General features: G+C 37.9%; 1 protein-coding gene and 2 long non-coding RNA genes across 8 annotated transcripts in view; 2 read left to right on the top strand and 1 right to left on the bottom strand.

The window, feature by feature from the left end:
* Positions 1-653, top strand: part of LOC122975388 — an 11,723-nt gene extending 11,070 nt beyond the window's left edge. The window contains exon 3 of the long non-coding RNA XR_006400648.1: positions 567-653. This is a non-coding gene — a long non-coding RNA (uncharacterized LOC122975388). The remainder of the gene's footprint in view (positions 1-566) is intronic.
* prkcq (protein kinase C, theta) overlaps positions 1-18,486 on the bottom strand; it is a 26,003-nt gene extending 7,517 nt beyond the window's left edge. The window contains exons 1-11 of one of the 2 annotated variants that reach the window (XM_044343809.1): positions 18,388-18,486; positions 11,820-12,200; positions 6,408-6,607; positions 5,240-5,300; positions 3,393-3,573; positions 3,271-3,302; positions 3,085-3,170; positions 2,531-2,660; positions 1,501-1,610; positions 840-975; positions 570-733 (exon numbers count right to left, since the gene is read on the bottom strand). In XM_044343809.1, the coding sequence (XP_044199744.1) occupies positions 570-733; positions 840-975; positions 1,501-1,610; positions 2,531-2,660; positions 3,085-3,170; positions 3,271-3,302; positions 3,393-3,573; positions 5,240-5,300; positions 6,408-6,607; positions 11,820-11,937 (1,218 nt within the window). In that variant the 5' untranslated portion in view covers positions 11,938-12,200; positions 18,388-18,486. Of the gene's footprint in view, positions 1-569; positions 734-839; positions 976-1,500; positions 1,611-2,530; positions 2,661-3,084; positions 3,171-3,270; positions 3,303-3,392; positions 3,574-5,239; positions 5,301-6,407; positions 6,608-11,819; positions 12,201-12,466; positions 14,208-18,387 lie in introns of those variants that run through there. The other variant, XM_044343810.1, reaches the window with a different exon arrangement.
* LOC122975389 overlaps positions 656-18,486 on the top strand; it is a 63,233-nt gene continuing 45,402 nt past the window's right edge. For all 5 annotated transcript variants that reach the window (XR_006400653.1, XR_006400652.1, XR_006400651.1 and 2 more), the window contains exons 1-2: positions 656-739; positions 852-988. This is a non-coding gene — a long non-coding RNA (uncharacterized LOC122975389). The remainder of the gene's footprint in view (positions 740-851; positions 989-18,486) is intronic.

Below are 18,486 nucleotides of genomic sequence, written 5' to 3'. Positions count from 1 at the left end.
TTTCTGTGGAAACTGGCTGCATGAACAAGTGTGACCACAAACCTCAATGTGCTGACGGCTGCATGTTTATGAGAACGACTAAAATATCATGCTTTGATGACAAACCAAAGGAAAAACTCTTTTTCTAAAGGTATTATCTAACACTCACTACAAGAATTAAGAAACATATTGTGACTATAAGGGGTTTTGTATGACTGCTGGAATCATCTCGTCCTTCTCATCAGTGCTGTATCCCACTTCTCTTTGCCCTCGTCCATAACTGATACCATTCTGCTCGTATATTCATGTGGAACCTTGTGGTTTTATGTCACTATTCTTCCATCTTAAATGTTGACAGACACACATTTACACATTTACTCAATAAATCTCTTACTGTGAATTGGCAAAATTGGCACACCCTGCATTTGTGCTTCTTATTTGTACACTTATAAACACATTTTATAACTTACAATTGATAATAGGCAATACAGTAAAGCAAGACCTGTGTGAAGCCAAAATAGTTTGCAGTTAAGATCATTAATCATGTTATTTATTTGCTTTGCTTTTTTGAATCTCATCATCTCCAGTACCTTGCCAAAGCTGCCTTTCCCGAGCATCTTATGCAAGACGAAGTCTTCGATGGTAAATTTGGGTTGGTGATCCTTCCTCGGAACAGCGTACAGAGGCTCTTCCTCCATCAACGCCCCAGTGACCGACCTGTCTCTTGGTCCCTCCCATGAAATACCTTGCACATCTGCAGGTCAGGTCAAAGGAATGAGAAGCAAATGCATGATGTTACAAAACTATAAAGAAGAAAAGATTGGCTTGTTGACAAATACAAATTTTAAAGGGTTGTGTACCTTTACTTGCAGGTGCAGGTGTAGCTGTTGCTGGTAAACCCATAATTAACCCAGACGGAGCCCGGACCACCCCTGCCTGGCCAACACCTACTGGACCCTCTCGACCAATGATTTCATTGTCTCTGGTGCTTCGGGCCTAGAGATCAAAGGTACGCTATGAGGTTTTGGGGTTCAAATTCTGTTGACCATTTTTTAATGGACTTAAGGATTTTTAAGCAGGTGTAAAAGCCTCTAAAAATAGCATTTAAACCATGTTGACACACTCAAAATCTGTCAATAGAAAACAGAAGATCTTAAACACCTTAAAACCCTTGTAAGTTTAGAATGAAAGTGAAACGGACACTCAAATTTAAAGGGTAAAACAGGTGAAATGGATCCAAAACAGACTGACTGATTCAAGAGACTCAATTTAAAAGATCCTTAGGCTATATTAAAGGGTTTGTGCTTGGATTGAGATATTTTAAGTGTTGTTTAAGGTAAGTAAATACTACCCAAACGTTTTTTAGGTGTGTCAGCAGTCCAAGGTGAGGTAAGGTGAGGGTTGATAAAGAAAAGACACTCCACCATACAGTATCAAAGGTCAAAGTTTTCACTAAAACATTTTCTCATAAATCTACACAGTTTTAAGTATTTTTATTGTGAAGAACATTGATTGTCGGACCTGCTGTTTGCTCTCGATGATGGCCAAAGCTTCAGCCATCAGTTTTTGGTTGACCCCACAGAGGTTGGCTACTTTCTTCTGACATTTGTGGTGGACGTTCATGCAGCATTCTGCATAGAAAAGACAGAATCACCGTAGTTTATCAGGTAATAACACGCCACTGACTGTACACTTACATATTTTCACACATGATAAGGCAACAATACTTTCTAAAAATGGAAGTTAAGCCACTTGTATGCAAGATAAAGCAAGATAAAGAATATTATTCTCGTATTTGGCCGTTGCATTGTCTCATTTTTTTACTAAGGAAATTACTTTGTTTCTGATTTTGTTGTAGAGATTTTCCCCCTGTGTTGTTGCATGTACTCATCACATAGAGTATACACTAAACACTACATCAGACAACATATGTTGACCCCAAAGCCTCACGCACACATAGACTGCATCAGTGTGTGGGCTTGCATCGGAAATTTCATCCATTCGATATGGAATGCTGCATTTGCCTCCAGCTGTGGCAGCTGCAGTTTGTTTTGGGTCGAGGGACTAACACATGCAATAAATATGATAGCCCACCGGAAATGTCTCAATATCTGCAGCTGTGTCAGCTGTTTTATGGTGTAGTATATCATGTCATATTGTCGATTAACTAATATGTAAAATATCTGATACTATACTTGTTGTGTGTAGCTGTTCTGAGCCAGTGATTTTACATGGTTGCAGCCATCTGCTGTGTTTATTTTTTTGCACATAAGCCGAGCTGGCATTTAGACAGCAAAATCCAGAGCTTGTCCCTCATGGCAACAGTTTCTTTTAGGCTATGGTGCTTCACTCACTCGCTTCTTTAAAAGGGGACACAATATACACATTTCCAGGTCTATATTTGTGGAATATCTTTGCATGTTTTACAGTTAAAGAAGCTCCTTGTTTATCTTTTGTTGGCCTTTTATGTAGCCCTTGATTGGTTTGCTCAAATTTCTTCCAAACACAAAATGCATAAAACCCCAGAAATTGTAAAACTCTCCCCTCTCACCCTCACATTTGAGCCCCTGCTTGGCCAGCCCCCACAGCAGAGTCCCACAGTGTTCACAGAAGGTGGGGCTTTTGTAGTTGTAGACTTTGAACCTGTGGGGCATGTCAATCTTGAAGCGTTCCTTGTGGATCTGCAACAGACACACAAGACACGTTGCACAGCTTATCAAGGAAGCCCTGCTTTAGTAAACTGCAGTAAAAGCACTTCCTGGAACCAAACAGTGGGTGTCAGGTGTGTACTTTATGCTATGTATTACAACATGGTTTCATGCACATGATCTCAGCAGGCATCTGGCTGAGGAGGAAGTGAAACGAGCAAGAAGATAAAAGTGGCAAATGAGACGAGATGAGAATGTTTGGCGTAATGATACTTCTGTGTGAGGTGACTATTTGATTAGTAAGCATTATAACCACAAGTTTACAAATCTTTTACACCTCCAGCACTGTATTACTGTTGTGACATCTAAATTTTTCTGACTCTGCTGGGAAGAAAGAGTCATAGAGCATTTTACGTGAATCAGTGAGTCTAAGAACGAATGTGAAGCAAATACTTACCATCGTTTCTTTGCTATTGATGGCTGAGCCAGTGCATTTGGCAATAACTTTGTCTATGCATTTTTTGTGGATAGCTGCATTGCACTCTGAAAGACACAAAGAGGACAGGATGAGACAGATGGAGGTGGTTTGATGGTATCAAACTTGGCCATTCACAACTTCACAGGAAAGCAATCCGACACTTACGTCTGCACTGATAACCCTGCTTGTTAAGACCCCTGTGGTGGAGAAAAAACAGGTGAAATGACTCATGATCATAAAGAAATGACTAATATGGCAGTTCAAAAATATGTCGGTCGGTTGCTTACCAGACAAACTCTTTGCACACAGAGCAGAAGGTCGGTTGAGGGAAGAACGTTGCACTGAATTCATGACACTTGACAACATGAACTTTGGCCTGTTTGATGGCACCACGGCGGTGATGGAGAGCGAACAGACCCTCCCTCTCCTGTTCGGACTCCGGGTCTCCCTCAGTGTGCCCTGTCGCATCTGAAAACACATCACACTCTTTAGAACCAACAGGAAAATAGATGCAAAAGATACATTTGCTGATGAGCTCAACCTTTTCTGGACAGAGTGATCACTCACTGCTGTGAAGATGGTTCGAATTTCACTCATAAGTTTCGATTTCTCACCTTTTGAACATCGAGAAGTTTCATTTTGATCAAAGTGATAATCTATATCATCTCAACTAGCAGGAATGGGACAGTTGTTTGTGTTAAAAAGAAAAAAAATGTGTTGCCAGTAAATAGCTGGCCCTAGTTTACTATAGCAATAGAAAATGCAGCTTTAACTTTAATGATTTTTGATGGCAAGTAACTTTTTGTTGATTGACCAATTGGTAACATCTGCATTAAATTATAGGAATAGGAACACTCTGGGAAATACACATATTTGCTTTCTTTTAGCTAGTGAGATGAGAAGATCAATATCAATCTTATGTCAGTGCTTTAAGTACAGAGCTGGAGTCAGGATGTGTTAAGTCTAGTTTTGCATAAAGACTTGATGCAGGTGCAAACAGCTAGCCTGCATCAAAAGCTCCCTAATTAATGTGTCGTTACTCATTTGTTTAACCCGTGCATAAACAGTCTTCTCATCTAACTCTTGAAGAGAAAATAAATTAAGCAAATTTCACAAAACTATTCCTTTAGTTAGTCTTTAGAAAGGAGTAATACAGTTTGATGTGTATTGATAAGTTGTTCATATACAGTATATGATGTGTGTGTGTGTTAAAGAGGAAGTTGTACAGATCAAATTGTCTCTATGCACCAGTTGCCATACCACCTGTTGTTCTGAGCAGGGATTTCCTATTTACTAGGTGTATTTATAGAAACATGAGAGGACTTTTTTGTTATTAGCTCTCTCTGACTTGCCAGGCCCTTGGCACGGTGTTAATGTCAGGAAAGCACCGGTGAAAAGGATCTAACACAATGCGCTCACATATCCACTTGCAGCACTTAGCACCAGCAGGGGGGCAGAGGGTCAAAACTCCTATTTTTAGTTTAAGAAAATGTAATTAGGAAGGGAAGATTAAGGCTCATTAAAACAAACAAGGCCGCCAGCAATACAGGATTTTGAAGGGCTGCACCAACAGTTTAGGATAGAAACTAATTACAGCAAGTATTTTATAATTATATTCATCATCTTTATGCAGTATTTGAACTTTTCAACCCCATAGATAATAAAAAATCCAAGAATATCCCACGTTACAAGGTAGAAAAGCAATTAAAAGAAAATAAATTGAAGAAGGAAGGACTGAAAGTGGCTAAACTTACAGTATAAATGTTTTTTCGCTCTCTGTCATGACTTTCTGTAACATAATAATCTGGCAGATTTTGACAACTTTTGCCAGAAAATATAATACGTTGCACAGTAAGTGATGCAATTTCCCATTTTTGGCAGCAACAGATTGGAATAAATGAAACAGGGTTTGGTGGTAGACAAATAATCTCCTGGAGATGCAGAAATATAAAAGATGAGCTAAATACATTTTTTAATAATCTTAACAACACAGTAACACATCATTATCTCTGACTTTCACTTCAAAGATCTTTTTATTCTTGGTAACTGAGAAGCCCTGTGTGTCACAGTATAATATGGATTTATATAACTATAACTGGCAGCAGGTTAAGTTATGAAGGTTTAAACCACTCACCGCTTTTCTCCAGGTAATATCTGGCCTCCATCAGCAGGCGTCCCTGTGGCTTCAGGTCCAGCTGAGACATAAATAAAAAACAGAATGATGTAAGAAATTACTGAGAAACTCATTTTAAAAAGCATTTAGAAAGAAAAGGGAAGGATGTGAGTTCAAGATGATGATGCATTCACTGTATGACGGAGAGCGGCAGACTGGCTGGCTCATACAAATCATACTGGGGAGGAAATTCACTCCCAGTATGTATTTGATTTGTCTCATCCATTGTTTGGTAGGAGAGACAAGTCTTTCTAGAGGAAAAAAACTCTTTATGTTAATGTGAAATATATTAAGGAAGAACAGTTTAATCAGCATGAGCAGTGATAGCCTCCATGACCTTAATATAATGTGGATTTAATTCAGGAGGAATGAAAAATGTGTCAAGATCTGATAGTTCTGTAGGAGGGTCTGTTGGCATCCCGCCGTTATTAAATATTTACAAAATTGTAAGTGCTTTTATATGCTTTTTAGGGCATCGTTGCCTCTATTCAATGACATACAATAATGAGATAACAGGAAATTAGAGTATATAGAGAGAGGATTACTTGTTATATGGTCTAGATGTTAAACCTCTAGCAGGTCACCAGGATATTCCAATTTTTACAATCTTAACATGTAAGTGAGGCATTCTTGTGCACTTTAAGATGAAGGTTTTGTTTTCTTAATGTTGTTGGTGACTTGTAAGCTAACACGGGTTTCATGTATTTTATTCAAAACATCAAATTTAATCCCAAAGGCAATGAGTTTGAAGGTCTGATAATCACTTTTATGACTTGTGGTCTTGTAATTATTGATCTTTACATAGCCGATGTAAATTTATCCTTCATAATAACGTTGTGAAATAATTATTTTGTACACATTATATAACTCCTGTTTTATTGTAATAATTACATAAAAAATTCACAAGATTCTGGTTTACAGTGATGTAAACTCATATCTGGTCTACATCAGATCCTGTTATATCATCTTCGGGGTGCAAGTGATGATGCTCAGCAACAAAAATAGGGACACTGCTGTCTTTTTAATGGCTAAAAGGAGGATTATCACTTTAAACACTTTAACCTTAAAGTGAGTCAGACCATCTGGATATTGCCAAAGTATCCAAACAGCCGGTTAGTACTGCACTAACCCAGATCTCCAGCTTGCCGTTCTCCTTCTTGCAACGTGTCGCCAGCGAGTCCAGAGCCACCGTGGCCTCGGACTTAAGCTCCGCTGTCCGGTCCTTCACCATCACGTGCATGATACGACCACGGTGCACATGGGCATCGAACGTGGTGCTCCACGGCGGGTACATGGTGGGCTTCTTCTGCTTGTACACTTGGCCTTTCTCTGGAGAGAAAAACACATGCAATAATGAGAAAAGACACTCGTGTATTGGCAGGCTCTTTACTTGCTACAGGCGAAGATGAAACTAAAGCCACACACAGGGCAGTTTTCACTTTGACTTTCACTTCAATACCTAGAAACCCTCTGCGTCATCACATTAAATATCTTCTCAGCTTCTAGTGGGGTATATAAATAGTGCCAAGACCACTACTGCTGTTTCCATTTTTATCTGAACTGAAGAGTGCTCATTTGTCATTTATAGAAGATGCTTACGGTATGGTATTCTGTAAAAATGAAACCATACATTCATGACCTGTTTTTTAAGAAACAGCGGGCCTGGTTAGAGAGGTTGTAAAGTACTGAGAGACGGACCGTCATATTGATGGTTTTGCAGGTTTCATGAGATTTGTTGACACCAACAAAAATGTACAATATCTCTGGCCTTATCCTGATAAATAACATCCGGATGATGGAGAAGATTTCCTGCCTGTGTTGGAAAACCAACACCAGGAATAAATCTGGACAAATAGGATGAATGTATAGTGTATCCCTCGCAGGGGATTAGATGCTCTTTAACGGCACCAAGCTGTCATCTGAAGCTGATATCTATCGTTTGTCTCAGTTAAAGTATGTTAATAGTATATCATGTTCATGGTCAAGCTTTAGATATTTTTCTCATCTGTTGTTGTTAATACATTAGGTATTCATTGCAGGATTTTAAACATACAGACTAAATATTTGACCACCTGGCCAGCAGATCTTTATGATTATCATCTAATGGTCACATTAGCAGGAGAAAAAAAAAACCCTCCTGGCTTTCATAATTGACATCTGCTGATTTTTCTCTGCAATAACATCCCATATATCCACTTACATAACAGCCACATGCCATCATGCTGTTTCAACAATAAAGCCCACTAAGCTTTTTACTCCCAAAGTGATCTTCTTCTCCATCATGGGCTCATCGCCTGCCTGTCCATCGGCTCTGCCAGCTGCTGTATGTGCCGATTAAAGCACCCACAGACGAAAATATGTCCGTTTCTCCCCAGACGCACAGGCCACACCAGACTTGTGAGGTTTTTTTTTTTTAAGATGTTTCCTAGCTACGTTGTGCAGAGTTAGAGGTGGCATGTTTTGGTTTTAGCAAGTGCTCAGTACTCAGTTCCTGTGTTATTCTGTGAAAAAGTACACAGGTGGCATTTAGAGTTGGGTGTACTCTCGTGTGTCTCAGTTCTTTCCTTTTTTACGCACTAAAGATGTTATCAAAAGATATTTTTGCATTAGTTATTGCAGTTTTAAACCAGTTTAGATATAAATATAGACATATAAACATTGCCTCCAGTTACTAAACAAAAAGCAATCCTATCAGCAGCATTTGAGTTGGAAAAACCTTTACTCAGCATTTTTTTTTTTTGCTTAATTTGAATACAATTATAAAAGTGGAACTTAAACAAGAGTGGCCCTCTGTTTGACTGTGACAAGCTGTCTAACAAGATTTTCCATCAACACGGGAGCAGGAACAAAAAAAGGAAACTGTTAAACACATGAGCAGTTACAAACACATTCGTCGTTACTTGTAGTGCACGAGCTGATGTACAGGATTGTGTTACTGTTTGTTCAGCTACAGTGACCTGATAATCAGGACTGAGTTGAGTTATTCATTGTTCAGTCTGATATTATTTGTGTATCATGTCAGCTCATTTCTATTTGTTTTGCCCGGCCTAACTCATCAGGAACAAGCTAAGTATTCGTCTCTCAGGTGTCATTTTCAGTCAGTCCTGAGGCTCCCGTAGGTGTTGCTAGCAGCATTTTCATAATCACAATCTCGGAAATATGTCTAAGTTATGACTGTACGTCTACAGTCTGTACAATTAACAATGTACAGCTGCATCCATCCATCACTATATTTCATGAATGTAGCGTTTTTATCTGTTGGTGCAGGAAGATATCTTGATGTCAGGAAAACAAGCCGTCAATTAGCACACATCAACTGATGCTGCATTTTTGAAGTCAATAACAATATTTGAGAGTTTGAAAAATGATATATAATGATATATCAACATATTTGATAAGGATGTACAGAGCGTTACATTTTACAATTGGAAAAACAAACTTGCTCTTTGGTGGATGAAATACAGCATGTAATTGTGACTGTAAAATCTGTTTACTATCTTTGATATTTCTAAACTGCAATTTCTTGTTACTTATCAGCCAACATAACACAGATTTCTGCAATAAGAAAATGCCATCTGAAATATTGGCCTTGCCAACATTTGACAAAAAAGGCCTCCTCAAACAAAGACTATGGCTGTGTCGAAATCACCCTCTATTTACGATATAGTGCACTACATTTACTTTCTGCCATTTTATTTGAGTGTCTGAATGCTGAGTGTGTAAATATATCCACTGTATAATGCCCTCATAAATTTCCTAACAGCATGAAATAAGCCCATGGCATGTACACTACTTTCTGCCAACAATCCCACGATGCAATGCTCCACATTTTATTGATGTGTAAATAACCATCACGTGACCCCACAGCTGATAGTGATGAAGCAAAATGACTAGTGAGTGTCATAAATATCACTATTATAATTACTAACACTTGTAAAATCTCTGTGGTGAAACATTAACTACTAGATACCTTAATATATAATGGGCATTGCTGCTATTTTGGCCATTTTATACAGAACCAGTATGTATGTTAGATTATTTTGTAGACCAGACAACTGATTAACAACAAAATAAAATTATTTACACTAAAAGCAGGTTTACTTCACTTTCCTTCAAGTTGAGTTTGATGTCTTGACTCCGAAAACCATGAAACTGAAATGACACCGGGCCTTTAATGTTGCAGTTCTGTATACGACTTGTGCTTGGCAGACTCGAAAAGAAAAATCCCCCAAAAGAGCCTGAACACTCAACTTTGTAGACTACTACAAATAAATGTAATGTAGTAATGGAAAGCCTTCTTAAACAGCTTTTCCTTTGAAGATGAAATTAGACCCTCTGAGCCAAAGTGCCTGATGGGAGTTATATATCCTTTTTTTTTTTTTTTTATTAAAAATGTTTTTACCAGCCTGAGAGATTCTCATCATCAGGTCTTAATTTCACAAGCTCAGCATGGTACCACTGAGCATCGTGTCCATCATAAACACTGAAACCACCAAAGCTTATCTTATGTGATGAACAGTTATGTGCTATTAAGGAGAAAGGAGGGAAAATATAGTGTTGTTTGTAAATTTTCACTTAAAAATTGTTCATTTTTGGAGACATTTAATGCATGTATGTATCAAGACAGTTTCAATGTGAACATATCAACTTATAATAGTAATGTCTCCAGTGTTTTGTTGCTCATTCAGGCTTGAAAAAGATTTTTAACAGAGGTAAAGTAAAATAAAACGAACAAATTTGAAACACACACATTCTGCTCCCTCGTAGCACCAGTCTGGTGGTTTACAGAAGAGGAAAAGAAACATCAGAGCCCCCCTCTTTCCTCACAGTGACACTGTTTCTATCTCTATCCTGCACTCATATTCACCAGTGGTTAAAGATAGCCAGATGCAGAGCAAAGATATCTGGTGTGAGTCCATTATCAAGCTGGGAAGTTGCCCAAAGTTGTGACATTGGACGTGAATCAACAACCGCAATGCAGAAACTGAGGGATATTTAGGCTGATTCAAAAAAAAAAAAAAAAAAAAATTACATGTAATGGAAACACTCACATATGCTGTACTGAATTTCTCAACATCTAATAGTCAAGCTGTATGGAGCCAATTTGAACAGCTACTACAACAGTACGACTATCAGCATTGAAGTTCTTTAAAAGTGAAAGTGAAAATAGCTGATTCTAAGACAACATTTAAAGCAGAGTGCTGTTGCACAACTGTTGCAAACCCCTGTTTTATTAGCATTTGTTACTGACATACTGTCAGACATACTCCAAAAATAAAGATAGTACTTCTACATTTCTATATTTATTCCCAACACCCCCAGTTGTTGCTTTACTGAGCATACAATGCATCATTTCCTGAGTGACTGAAGAATTTCTTTTTTCTAGGAAAGACCCAGTGATCATATGTTGCTCACAAGAACAAATGTAAAAGTTTCCATGAACTGAAATTTAGGGTTGAATTACAAGTGTGTGTGTGTGTGTGTGTGTGTGTTATCAGTGTGTTAAAACTAGTAGAAATTAGTAGGATTTGTTGTTTTATGTTTGTCCATTTTGATGCCCAAAGTGTTACAAATTAACCGTATTGCCACATGAAATGGTATTCTTTGTCTTCATCAGTTTAAACTAGCAGCTATTGATTATTTTCTCCAACAACTGATCATAGAAATTGTGGAAAAATACCACAATCAGAATTCCTAGAGCCCAATGTGTCATATTCAAATAGCTTGTTTTGTCTGACCAACAGTCCAAAACCCCAAAATATGACGTTTACTATAATATAAAACAAAGAAAAGCAGCAAAACATCACATATTAAAAGCTGAGACCAATGAATGAATGTTTGGGATTTTCGCTTGAAAGGTGACTCAAACGATTAATTACCAAAATAGCTGCTGATTCACCTTCTATTGAATGTTGAATAGTTTAAACCATGAGACGCCTCACATATTCACAGAAACATATTCATCAACATGTGTTGGTGTTTAAGTATAGAGATGCCGCATTTAATTCATTCAGTTTTCTCCTACACAGTGAGAGCACCGTCTTGATCATTTCTGCCCTAAGCATGTATTGGAAACACGTTATCAATTATCACCACATTAGAACTGGATGACAGTAACACAACAACCACATGTGATTGTCAATAAAAAGCCAACAAAGGCTGAGATACTGGTTTAACTCTCGTGATATCACTGGTTGTGTGGAAACAATTAGTCAGTTAATGGATGAGTCGACCGACAGAAAGTCAGTCACCAACAATTCTGATTGATTGATCATTAAAGTCAGTTGGCTAGAGAAAACACCAAACATTCAGTGCTTGCAGCTTCTCAAATTTGATGATTTGTTGTTCTTTTCTGTTTTATATCAATGTAAACTGAACATCTTTAAGGATATTGAGATTCAAAGACGACACCTTGAGCTGTGATGGGCATTTTCTCTGTTTACTGATATGTTATAGATACAATTTTGAATGGATAGATAATCATTAGCTGCAGCCCTAATCAGTAAAACCACTAATCTAACCAACCCAAACAATCACTAACCTGTGTCGATGGCCTCCTTCATGTAGACAGCACAGTAGGGGTTCAGCACCTCTTCATGGTAGGCCAAACCCGGATCCATCTCGAAGTTGGAGAAACCAATCCGCAGGAAAGGTGACATGGCTCTAGGTTTTCACTCTCAGAGCCCCGCGCAAATATCCAAACAAAATCCAGAAAACCTCCCGATGATGCCTCTTTGTGAAGTAGATTCACAAGATGAGATTTCTCAGATTTTCGGAGATAGCCCCGGTGTCACTGTCACCACCGCTACCACCTCCTTTCCTCCACCGCAGTACACGCCGACTGCCCCTTTTTCCTCCAGAGGAAAGAAGGGCTAGTAGGGGAGGAGGCTTGCTGTTTTCCGCCCTTGACGCCTTAAACAACCTGTGAGAGGAAGAGACAGAGATAAAGAAAAAGAGAGATATTTCATCACCCGTGACACCATAACCACAAGAGCATGCTGAGAGCGAGTTTCCTTGCAAACTCAAAACTCTGTCTGCTCCAGCTGGCAGGGTTTAAAACTAAATCAACAACAAAAAACCTCCTCGTATGGAGTCCCTGGACAAGAAAAAATTTAAGCTAAGTGTCTATTTTGTGGGGACAGAGGGAGACTCTGAACCTCAGCACAACAAAAATAAAATCAGCCATACCTTTGGGACTTGTAAACACCAGCTGTCACATTCAGCTTTTAGCATCTTTTAAAAACAAAACAATCTAAAAAAATCTCTCCAACTTGCTTTATGTGATCAACCAGAAAAATAAACTCCTGCCGCTTCTACTGCAGCAGACCTGATAGCAGAGTCTTCGACTTAGTGACGGTCGATGTGATATTTGAGTCCTGCCGGAGGGCTGTGTGCGCTGCTGTGCGTTTGTGTGTGTGTGTGTGTGAATCCCAGTGGCTGGAGAGGTGACTATTAATAGAGCTGAAATACTAAACGCAGATCAGGAATAAACGACCGCATGTGCCTTAGTCCGCAATACTCATCATGGTCATTGTCGAACCCTGCACGTCACCTTTTTTATGGTGACCCTCAATGACCCCAAGTCAGTGGTGTCATGTGGAGAGACAAACATAGAAAAGTAGACAGTAGGTGACATTTAAACCAATATTTTGTGCTCAAAAGAGTATTCATTACGGAAGAGGATTAGGGCCATATTTTAAAAATGTATTTGAGTTCTAAATTTAAAGTCAGAATTCTGAGAAAAAAACTATGACTAAGTTTATATGATAATTAAGTTTAATTTCAGAAATGTCAGAATTCTGAGAATAAAGTCATAGTTCAGAGATTAAAGTCAGACTTTCCGAGATTAAAGTCAGAATTCAGAGTTTAAAGTCAGAATTTCCGGGATTAAAGTCAGAATTTCCGAGATTAAAGTCAGAATTCGGAGATTAAGATCAGAATTATTCTCAACTTTATGACCTGTACAGTTCAATTCTTGTCAGTGTGAAAGGGTATCCAACACTAAAACTCTGTGGTGAAATTACCGTCTTTGTGTTTTTTTTAATTGAGTGCTTAGGTACAAGAAGTCCAGTTATCCCAAAACAGATGACAATAAACTGGAACTGTTGCAGCCTTTAAAGGCTGAGTAAAAAGTCCCAAAGTGACGGTACATATGATTAAAGTTAACCTCTTTCATGCAGCCAGAAACCCCCTTTTCTGATACTGATGTCCTACTTTTAGAGGTCAGTCCGAGGTCATCTAGAGTACAAGGTTACAGGTTATTCATGAAATTTTACTTTAACACTTTAAAACACTTTAATAAGACGTGTGTTGTTGTATTTAGGTTTTTTTGGTGTAGATATTTATTTCTGGGTTAGTCTATAATTTTGTTTTAAATGATTTATTGATGTTACATAACTTGTCTTGGTTTTTAAATGGGATGTATCATGCAGGTCCATTTAAGACCCCCCTCCCAATGAGCCCACTCTGCTCTGATTGGTCAACTTCTGAATGCTGAAAACCGAAACTCAAAATGAAAACAAAACCACAAAAACAAACATTTAACATGTGGGAAATAAGTGATTTTACTGAACATGTTTTCCACTACATTCAGCGTGTTATTGTAGATCCATAAGAAAATCCAATCCAAAATTTAAATTCAGTGTTAAACTAAGTATTTTAATATTGTAGGTACTGTAGATTCTACACTATGGACAGATATGTGTGTGTGTGTGTATATATACTATATGTGGGAATGTGTACATGTGTATTTATGTATATGTGGGCCTGTATGAAGGGGCATGAATGTAAATGTGATGTATTAAGACTGACTACAGTATGTTATAATGCTGTTGGGTAGTTTAAACTATAACAATATTTTATGATCTTATTGTTTGTTTTTGCAAGTGAAATCATACCTACTACTATTAGATGGATGTAAAAAGTACATTATTTCTCCCTGAAATGAGAAGTTTAAGCGTTAAGTCTCTCAAAATGGAAATAAATCAGGTTAAGTACCAAAGTTGTACTGTATATAAGTACAGTATTGGAATAAATCGACTTAGTTACTTCCAACATCTTTGTTCCTCTTTTGTTTTATGAGCTGTTGCCGGAGCCGCCGTATAACCCTTCACACCTTATTCACTTTTTCCAGCTGTGAGCAGCTCTTCTATTTCTGTTGTGTGATGCATCATGTTCAGAAATCAAGCGCTTTTTTTTGTCTGCCTGCTAGCATGTTGAAGTATTATTTGGTAATGTCCTACATATTTATAGCCAAAACATCATTAAGAGTTACTTTGTGGTAAACAACTGGGACACAGCTGTAAGCTCAGTAACGTCCCATTTAAATAAACAGATATAATGTGAAACTGCTCATATCAGCTAAATGCTAAATTGTGATGTGTAGTTCCCACCTTTTTCTGCATATTTATATACATATTTCAATCATTAAATTTAAATAGCATCAGTCTCTTCTGCAGAATATAATGGTGCACATATAGACACAGACTGATACTTATCCTGATTTCTTTTTTAAAATTGTCATACACTCTTACACCCACACACACCCACACATACACCCCTCCTACCAACACAGATTCATACTTATGAAAATGTGCAGACCTGCAGCCTCTTGTGCAGTTTGAACCTGTTATACAATGAGTAAAACTTCCTGTGCCTAAGTCACGATGTAACCACACTTCCTCTCTCTCTGGGCGGTTTTAAATTTTTTTTTTTTTTCGTTTTTGAAGCTTCACAGGTGGGGCTGTTGCAAACAAGAATTTGAAAAAAAACACCATCAAATACAAAACATGCTTCTGCTCTTTGAAAAGGTGGGCAGAGAGCAGAGAAAAGATTACTAAAGTTAACAGTATTCAGGTCGATCACTGTGACGGTGATGAAATTTCAGGTAGAAGAAAAACGACTAGTGCTGAATCAACTACATGAAGGTAAAAAGCAGCTAATAAATAGGTAATCAATACTAAATTAATACATTGGTGGGTTTTTTCCCCTTTTGCTGTATAAAAGACAATTTTAGCATCATCTCACCTTCCTAAATACTGCCGATTACTTGATTTAAAGGTCCATAGCATCATTTTTGACATTAAAAATTCACACACGATATTTTGTGTCAATGTCAACAAACCATTAAAATCATCACAAAACATTAACAACTTATTGATTTAGTTCTTGTTTAGTTCCTGTATTAAATGATCTGTAACTGGCAGATTGTATCTTCAAGAAAAACGCTTCCTATTCTGACGTTTGTGATTAAATTGCTCGATCACATGTTTTGCAGAAGTGGGAGCGCACGTTATACCGAAGCCTGACACATGTGACTTTAAGCCTTGCATATGAATCTGCATATTAAGGATGTGGACTGAGGTTTAGACATGATTGGATAATGACATAATGTGGAAACTGTAACGTCGCTTAAAAAGTCAAGAAAGGACAAGAAACACAAGCAGTCCGACAGTCATACAGGTTGTAAACAAACCAGCAGCTTATCCAGATGTTCACTTTATTTGGAGGTAAAACCTAAATAAAGCACGACTAAAATGTAAGGATTTTACTGTTTGTCTTCGTTTTCTCCGTTTGTTTACGACCTCTCGTGTTTCTTGCTCTGTCTGACTTTGTTGTAGCGATGTTTGGAGGATTAGTTTCACTATCGATTAATCTGTTGATCATTTTCTTGATGAATCAGTTAGTCGTTTGGTCTATAAAATGTCCAAAAATGGTAAAAAAAAATCCATCCATAACCCAAAGATAGTCAGTTTACTGTCATAGAAAACTAAAGAAACCAGAAAGTATTCACATTTGAGACATTTTGTCTTTAAAAAAAAAGACTCAAAATGATTAATTATTATCAAAACAGTATAACAATAATCTTCTATCAATCGACTCCTCAGTTAATCATCTAATCGTCGCAGCTCTAGCGATGTTGCTGTCATCGTGTGTACAATTTAAGTTATAAAATAACTGAATTATCCTTAAATGAACTTACATCTGCTTTCTTTTGCAGGTTTGATTTAACCAGGAAGTTTCTGATGCGTGATGCTAAGAAGAGTTAACATGAAATTTAACAGAATGCAAAACAGGTGAAAAAAAAGTAGTGAAAGGAAAAAGACGCCGAATGTTGTGCAGCTTTTGAACTGATGTAATGATAAGTATCAGGCCTGTGGTGACGTCCTAATGGGATTACACAGTCTATGCCCTCTTTCTTCCTCATAATGTAAGCGCACACTAGGTGTAAGTGGATTTCGACACGACTAACACAGGGGTCATTGTTAAAACAAGCTGCTAATCTTTACATTGGGACGCCTTTGATTGTTGGACTGAACAGCAGCTTTAAACACTTTAAATCAGCTGCTGATGAAGCCTTAAGTGCTTCTCTACACCTGAGGACGTAACACAAGCTCTCATATTCATTTTTTTTTATTCATGTGAGTTTGTTTTTTGTTAGTTTATATTGAGGCCAAAGAAGAAGAGTCAGTCATATCTTTATTTTCTGTTCTTGCGGTTGCTATTTATCTTTTTAAGTGCGGCAGAAAGATTAAATAGCACTTTATTGTGCTGTTTTATGTGTGCAGGCATCAGGGTGCCATCTGAGGCGGTATATTCACTTTACTGCAACCACCCATGGGTACTCAAATGCCACCAAAACCCCTCTACAAACACACACACACACACACATATACACACACACATTACAAGGAAGGTCACGTACCGGTGTGCCAACGTCAGAGACCTTTCACAAACCTTTGATGAGGCAGGGCAAAGTCAAACGAGCCTCCCACCTGACTGTCTGTACCGAGCACCATCAAAGCTCAGTGTGTGAGTGGGTGTGTGTGTGTGTGTGTGTGTGTGTGTGTGTGTGCGCGCACCAGAGCCTTTTGAAGTAGCCAAGAGAGGAGGAGGGCGGGGAGATCTTTGTTGTTATTGACAGGAGGGCCGTGTGTGTGACAGAAGCCTTTGACTATAGCTGCGGCTTTGACAAGCGCCAAAGCACTCAAAGTGTCCCTGAAGTGGTCGCTCATTCAAAGGTAAACACATAGTAAACACAAGGATGTGACCCTCTGCAACTTACATCAATGAATTAGCTTAACAGGTAAACGAATTTAGGGCAGTGAAAAGAGGTAATATGTTAAGATTTAATGTTTCTGTAACAGTCTGTTGTGTTTATTTGCAGTGGCGAGATGTAATCAATGTATTTTGAAGTGGTATTTCCACTGTATGCTACTTTATAGTTCACTATAACATACTGGATGGACATATTATACATTTAAATCCACTACATTTATTTGACAGCTACAAGTTATGCATATAAGTCTTTTTTTTTAAGCAAAAATGCCAAATAAATGCTGGTTGCAGCTTCTCTAACGTGAGGATTTGAAGCTTTTTTTTTACCATGATCCTTAAGAAAAGAAACAGGCCTTTTTCACCATTTTCTGACATATTATAGACTATTTGATATGAAAATAATCAGCAGATTAATCAACAATGAAGATAATTGTTAGTTGCTGCCCTTGCTACATAAATAAATTCATAAAATATGCTTCATTGTAGTTACTACATACACAGTAGTGTATATAGGGTAGTTTGAAAAATCCCTTCCTTGAATTAGCTACAACATTTAAGTGCTGCTTACATGTTAATGCATCAGTAGTGATAATCCATTAATGTACTATGTCATAATATAACACACACAGAGTCCATTCTGCTGCATAATGAGTACTTTGCGTACTTTATGTGCATTTTGCATTTTTTTTTTTACATTGTTGTGATGCTACTTTCACTTAAATATGGGATCTATGGGCACTTTTTAAAAAAATCATTATTAATGGTTTTACTGGTCAACTCAGTGAGATTCAAGCCAGTCATGACTATTATAAATCTGTAGCATAACAGGCAAATAGAAACAAACACTTGGCCTGAATACACACGAGAGGTTACTTTCGCATGTCACACAGACACGCAGACGTTTTGCTCACTTTTATGTCAGCATCACTTTCATCACGTGTGAAAGGTGTTCGTTTAGTTTACAGATAGTGTTGAAAGCGAGGAAAAGTTGAAAGTACTTTTTAAAAACTCTGTAAAACTAGCTCGTGAATCATGAAAACAGGTGTACCAACCTGGAGAAGACAACTGCAGTTCAGTGCCCGCGGACAGAAGCTGCTCTCCATCTGAACATTTGTGTGACAGTCCGCAGAGGAGCAGAGTCGGTGCATTTA

Source organism: Thunnus albacares, chromosome 23, assembly GCF_914725855.1.
Source record: "Thunnus albacares chromosome 23, fThuAlb1.1, whole genome shotgun sequence".
Taxonomy (NCBI): domain Eukaryota; kingdom Metazoa; phylum Chordata; class Actinopteri; order Scombriformes; family Scombridae; genus Thunnus; species Thunnus albacares.
Note: the sequence above shows the minus strand (reverse complement) of the source record. Positions and strands in the feature narration are given on the sequence as shown.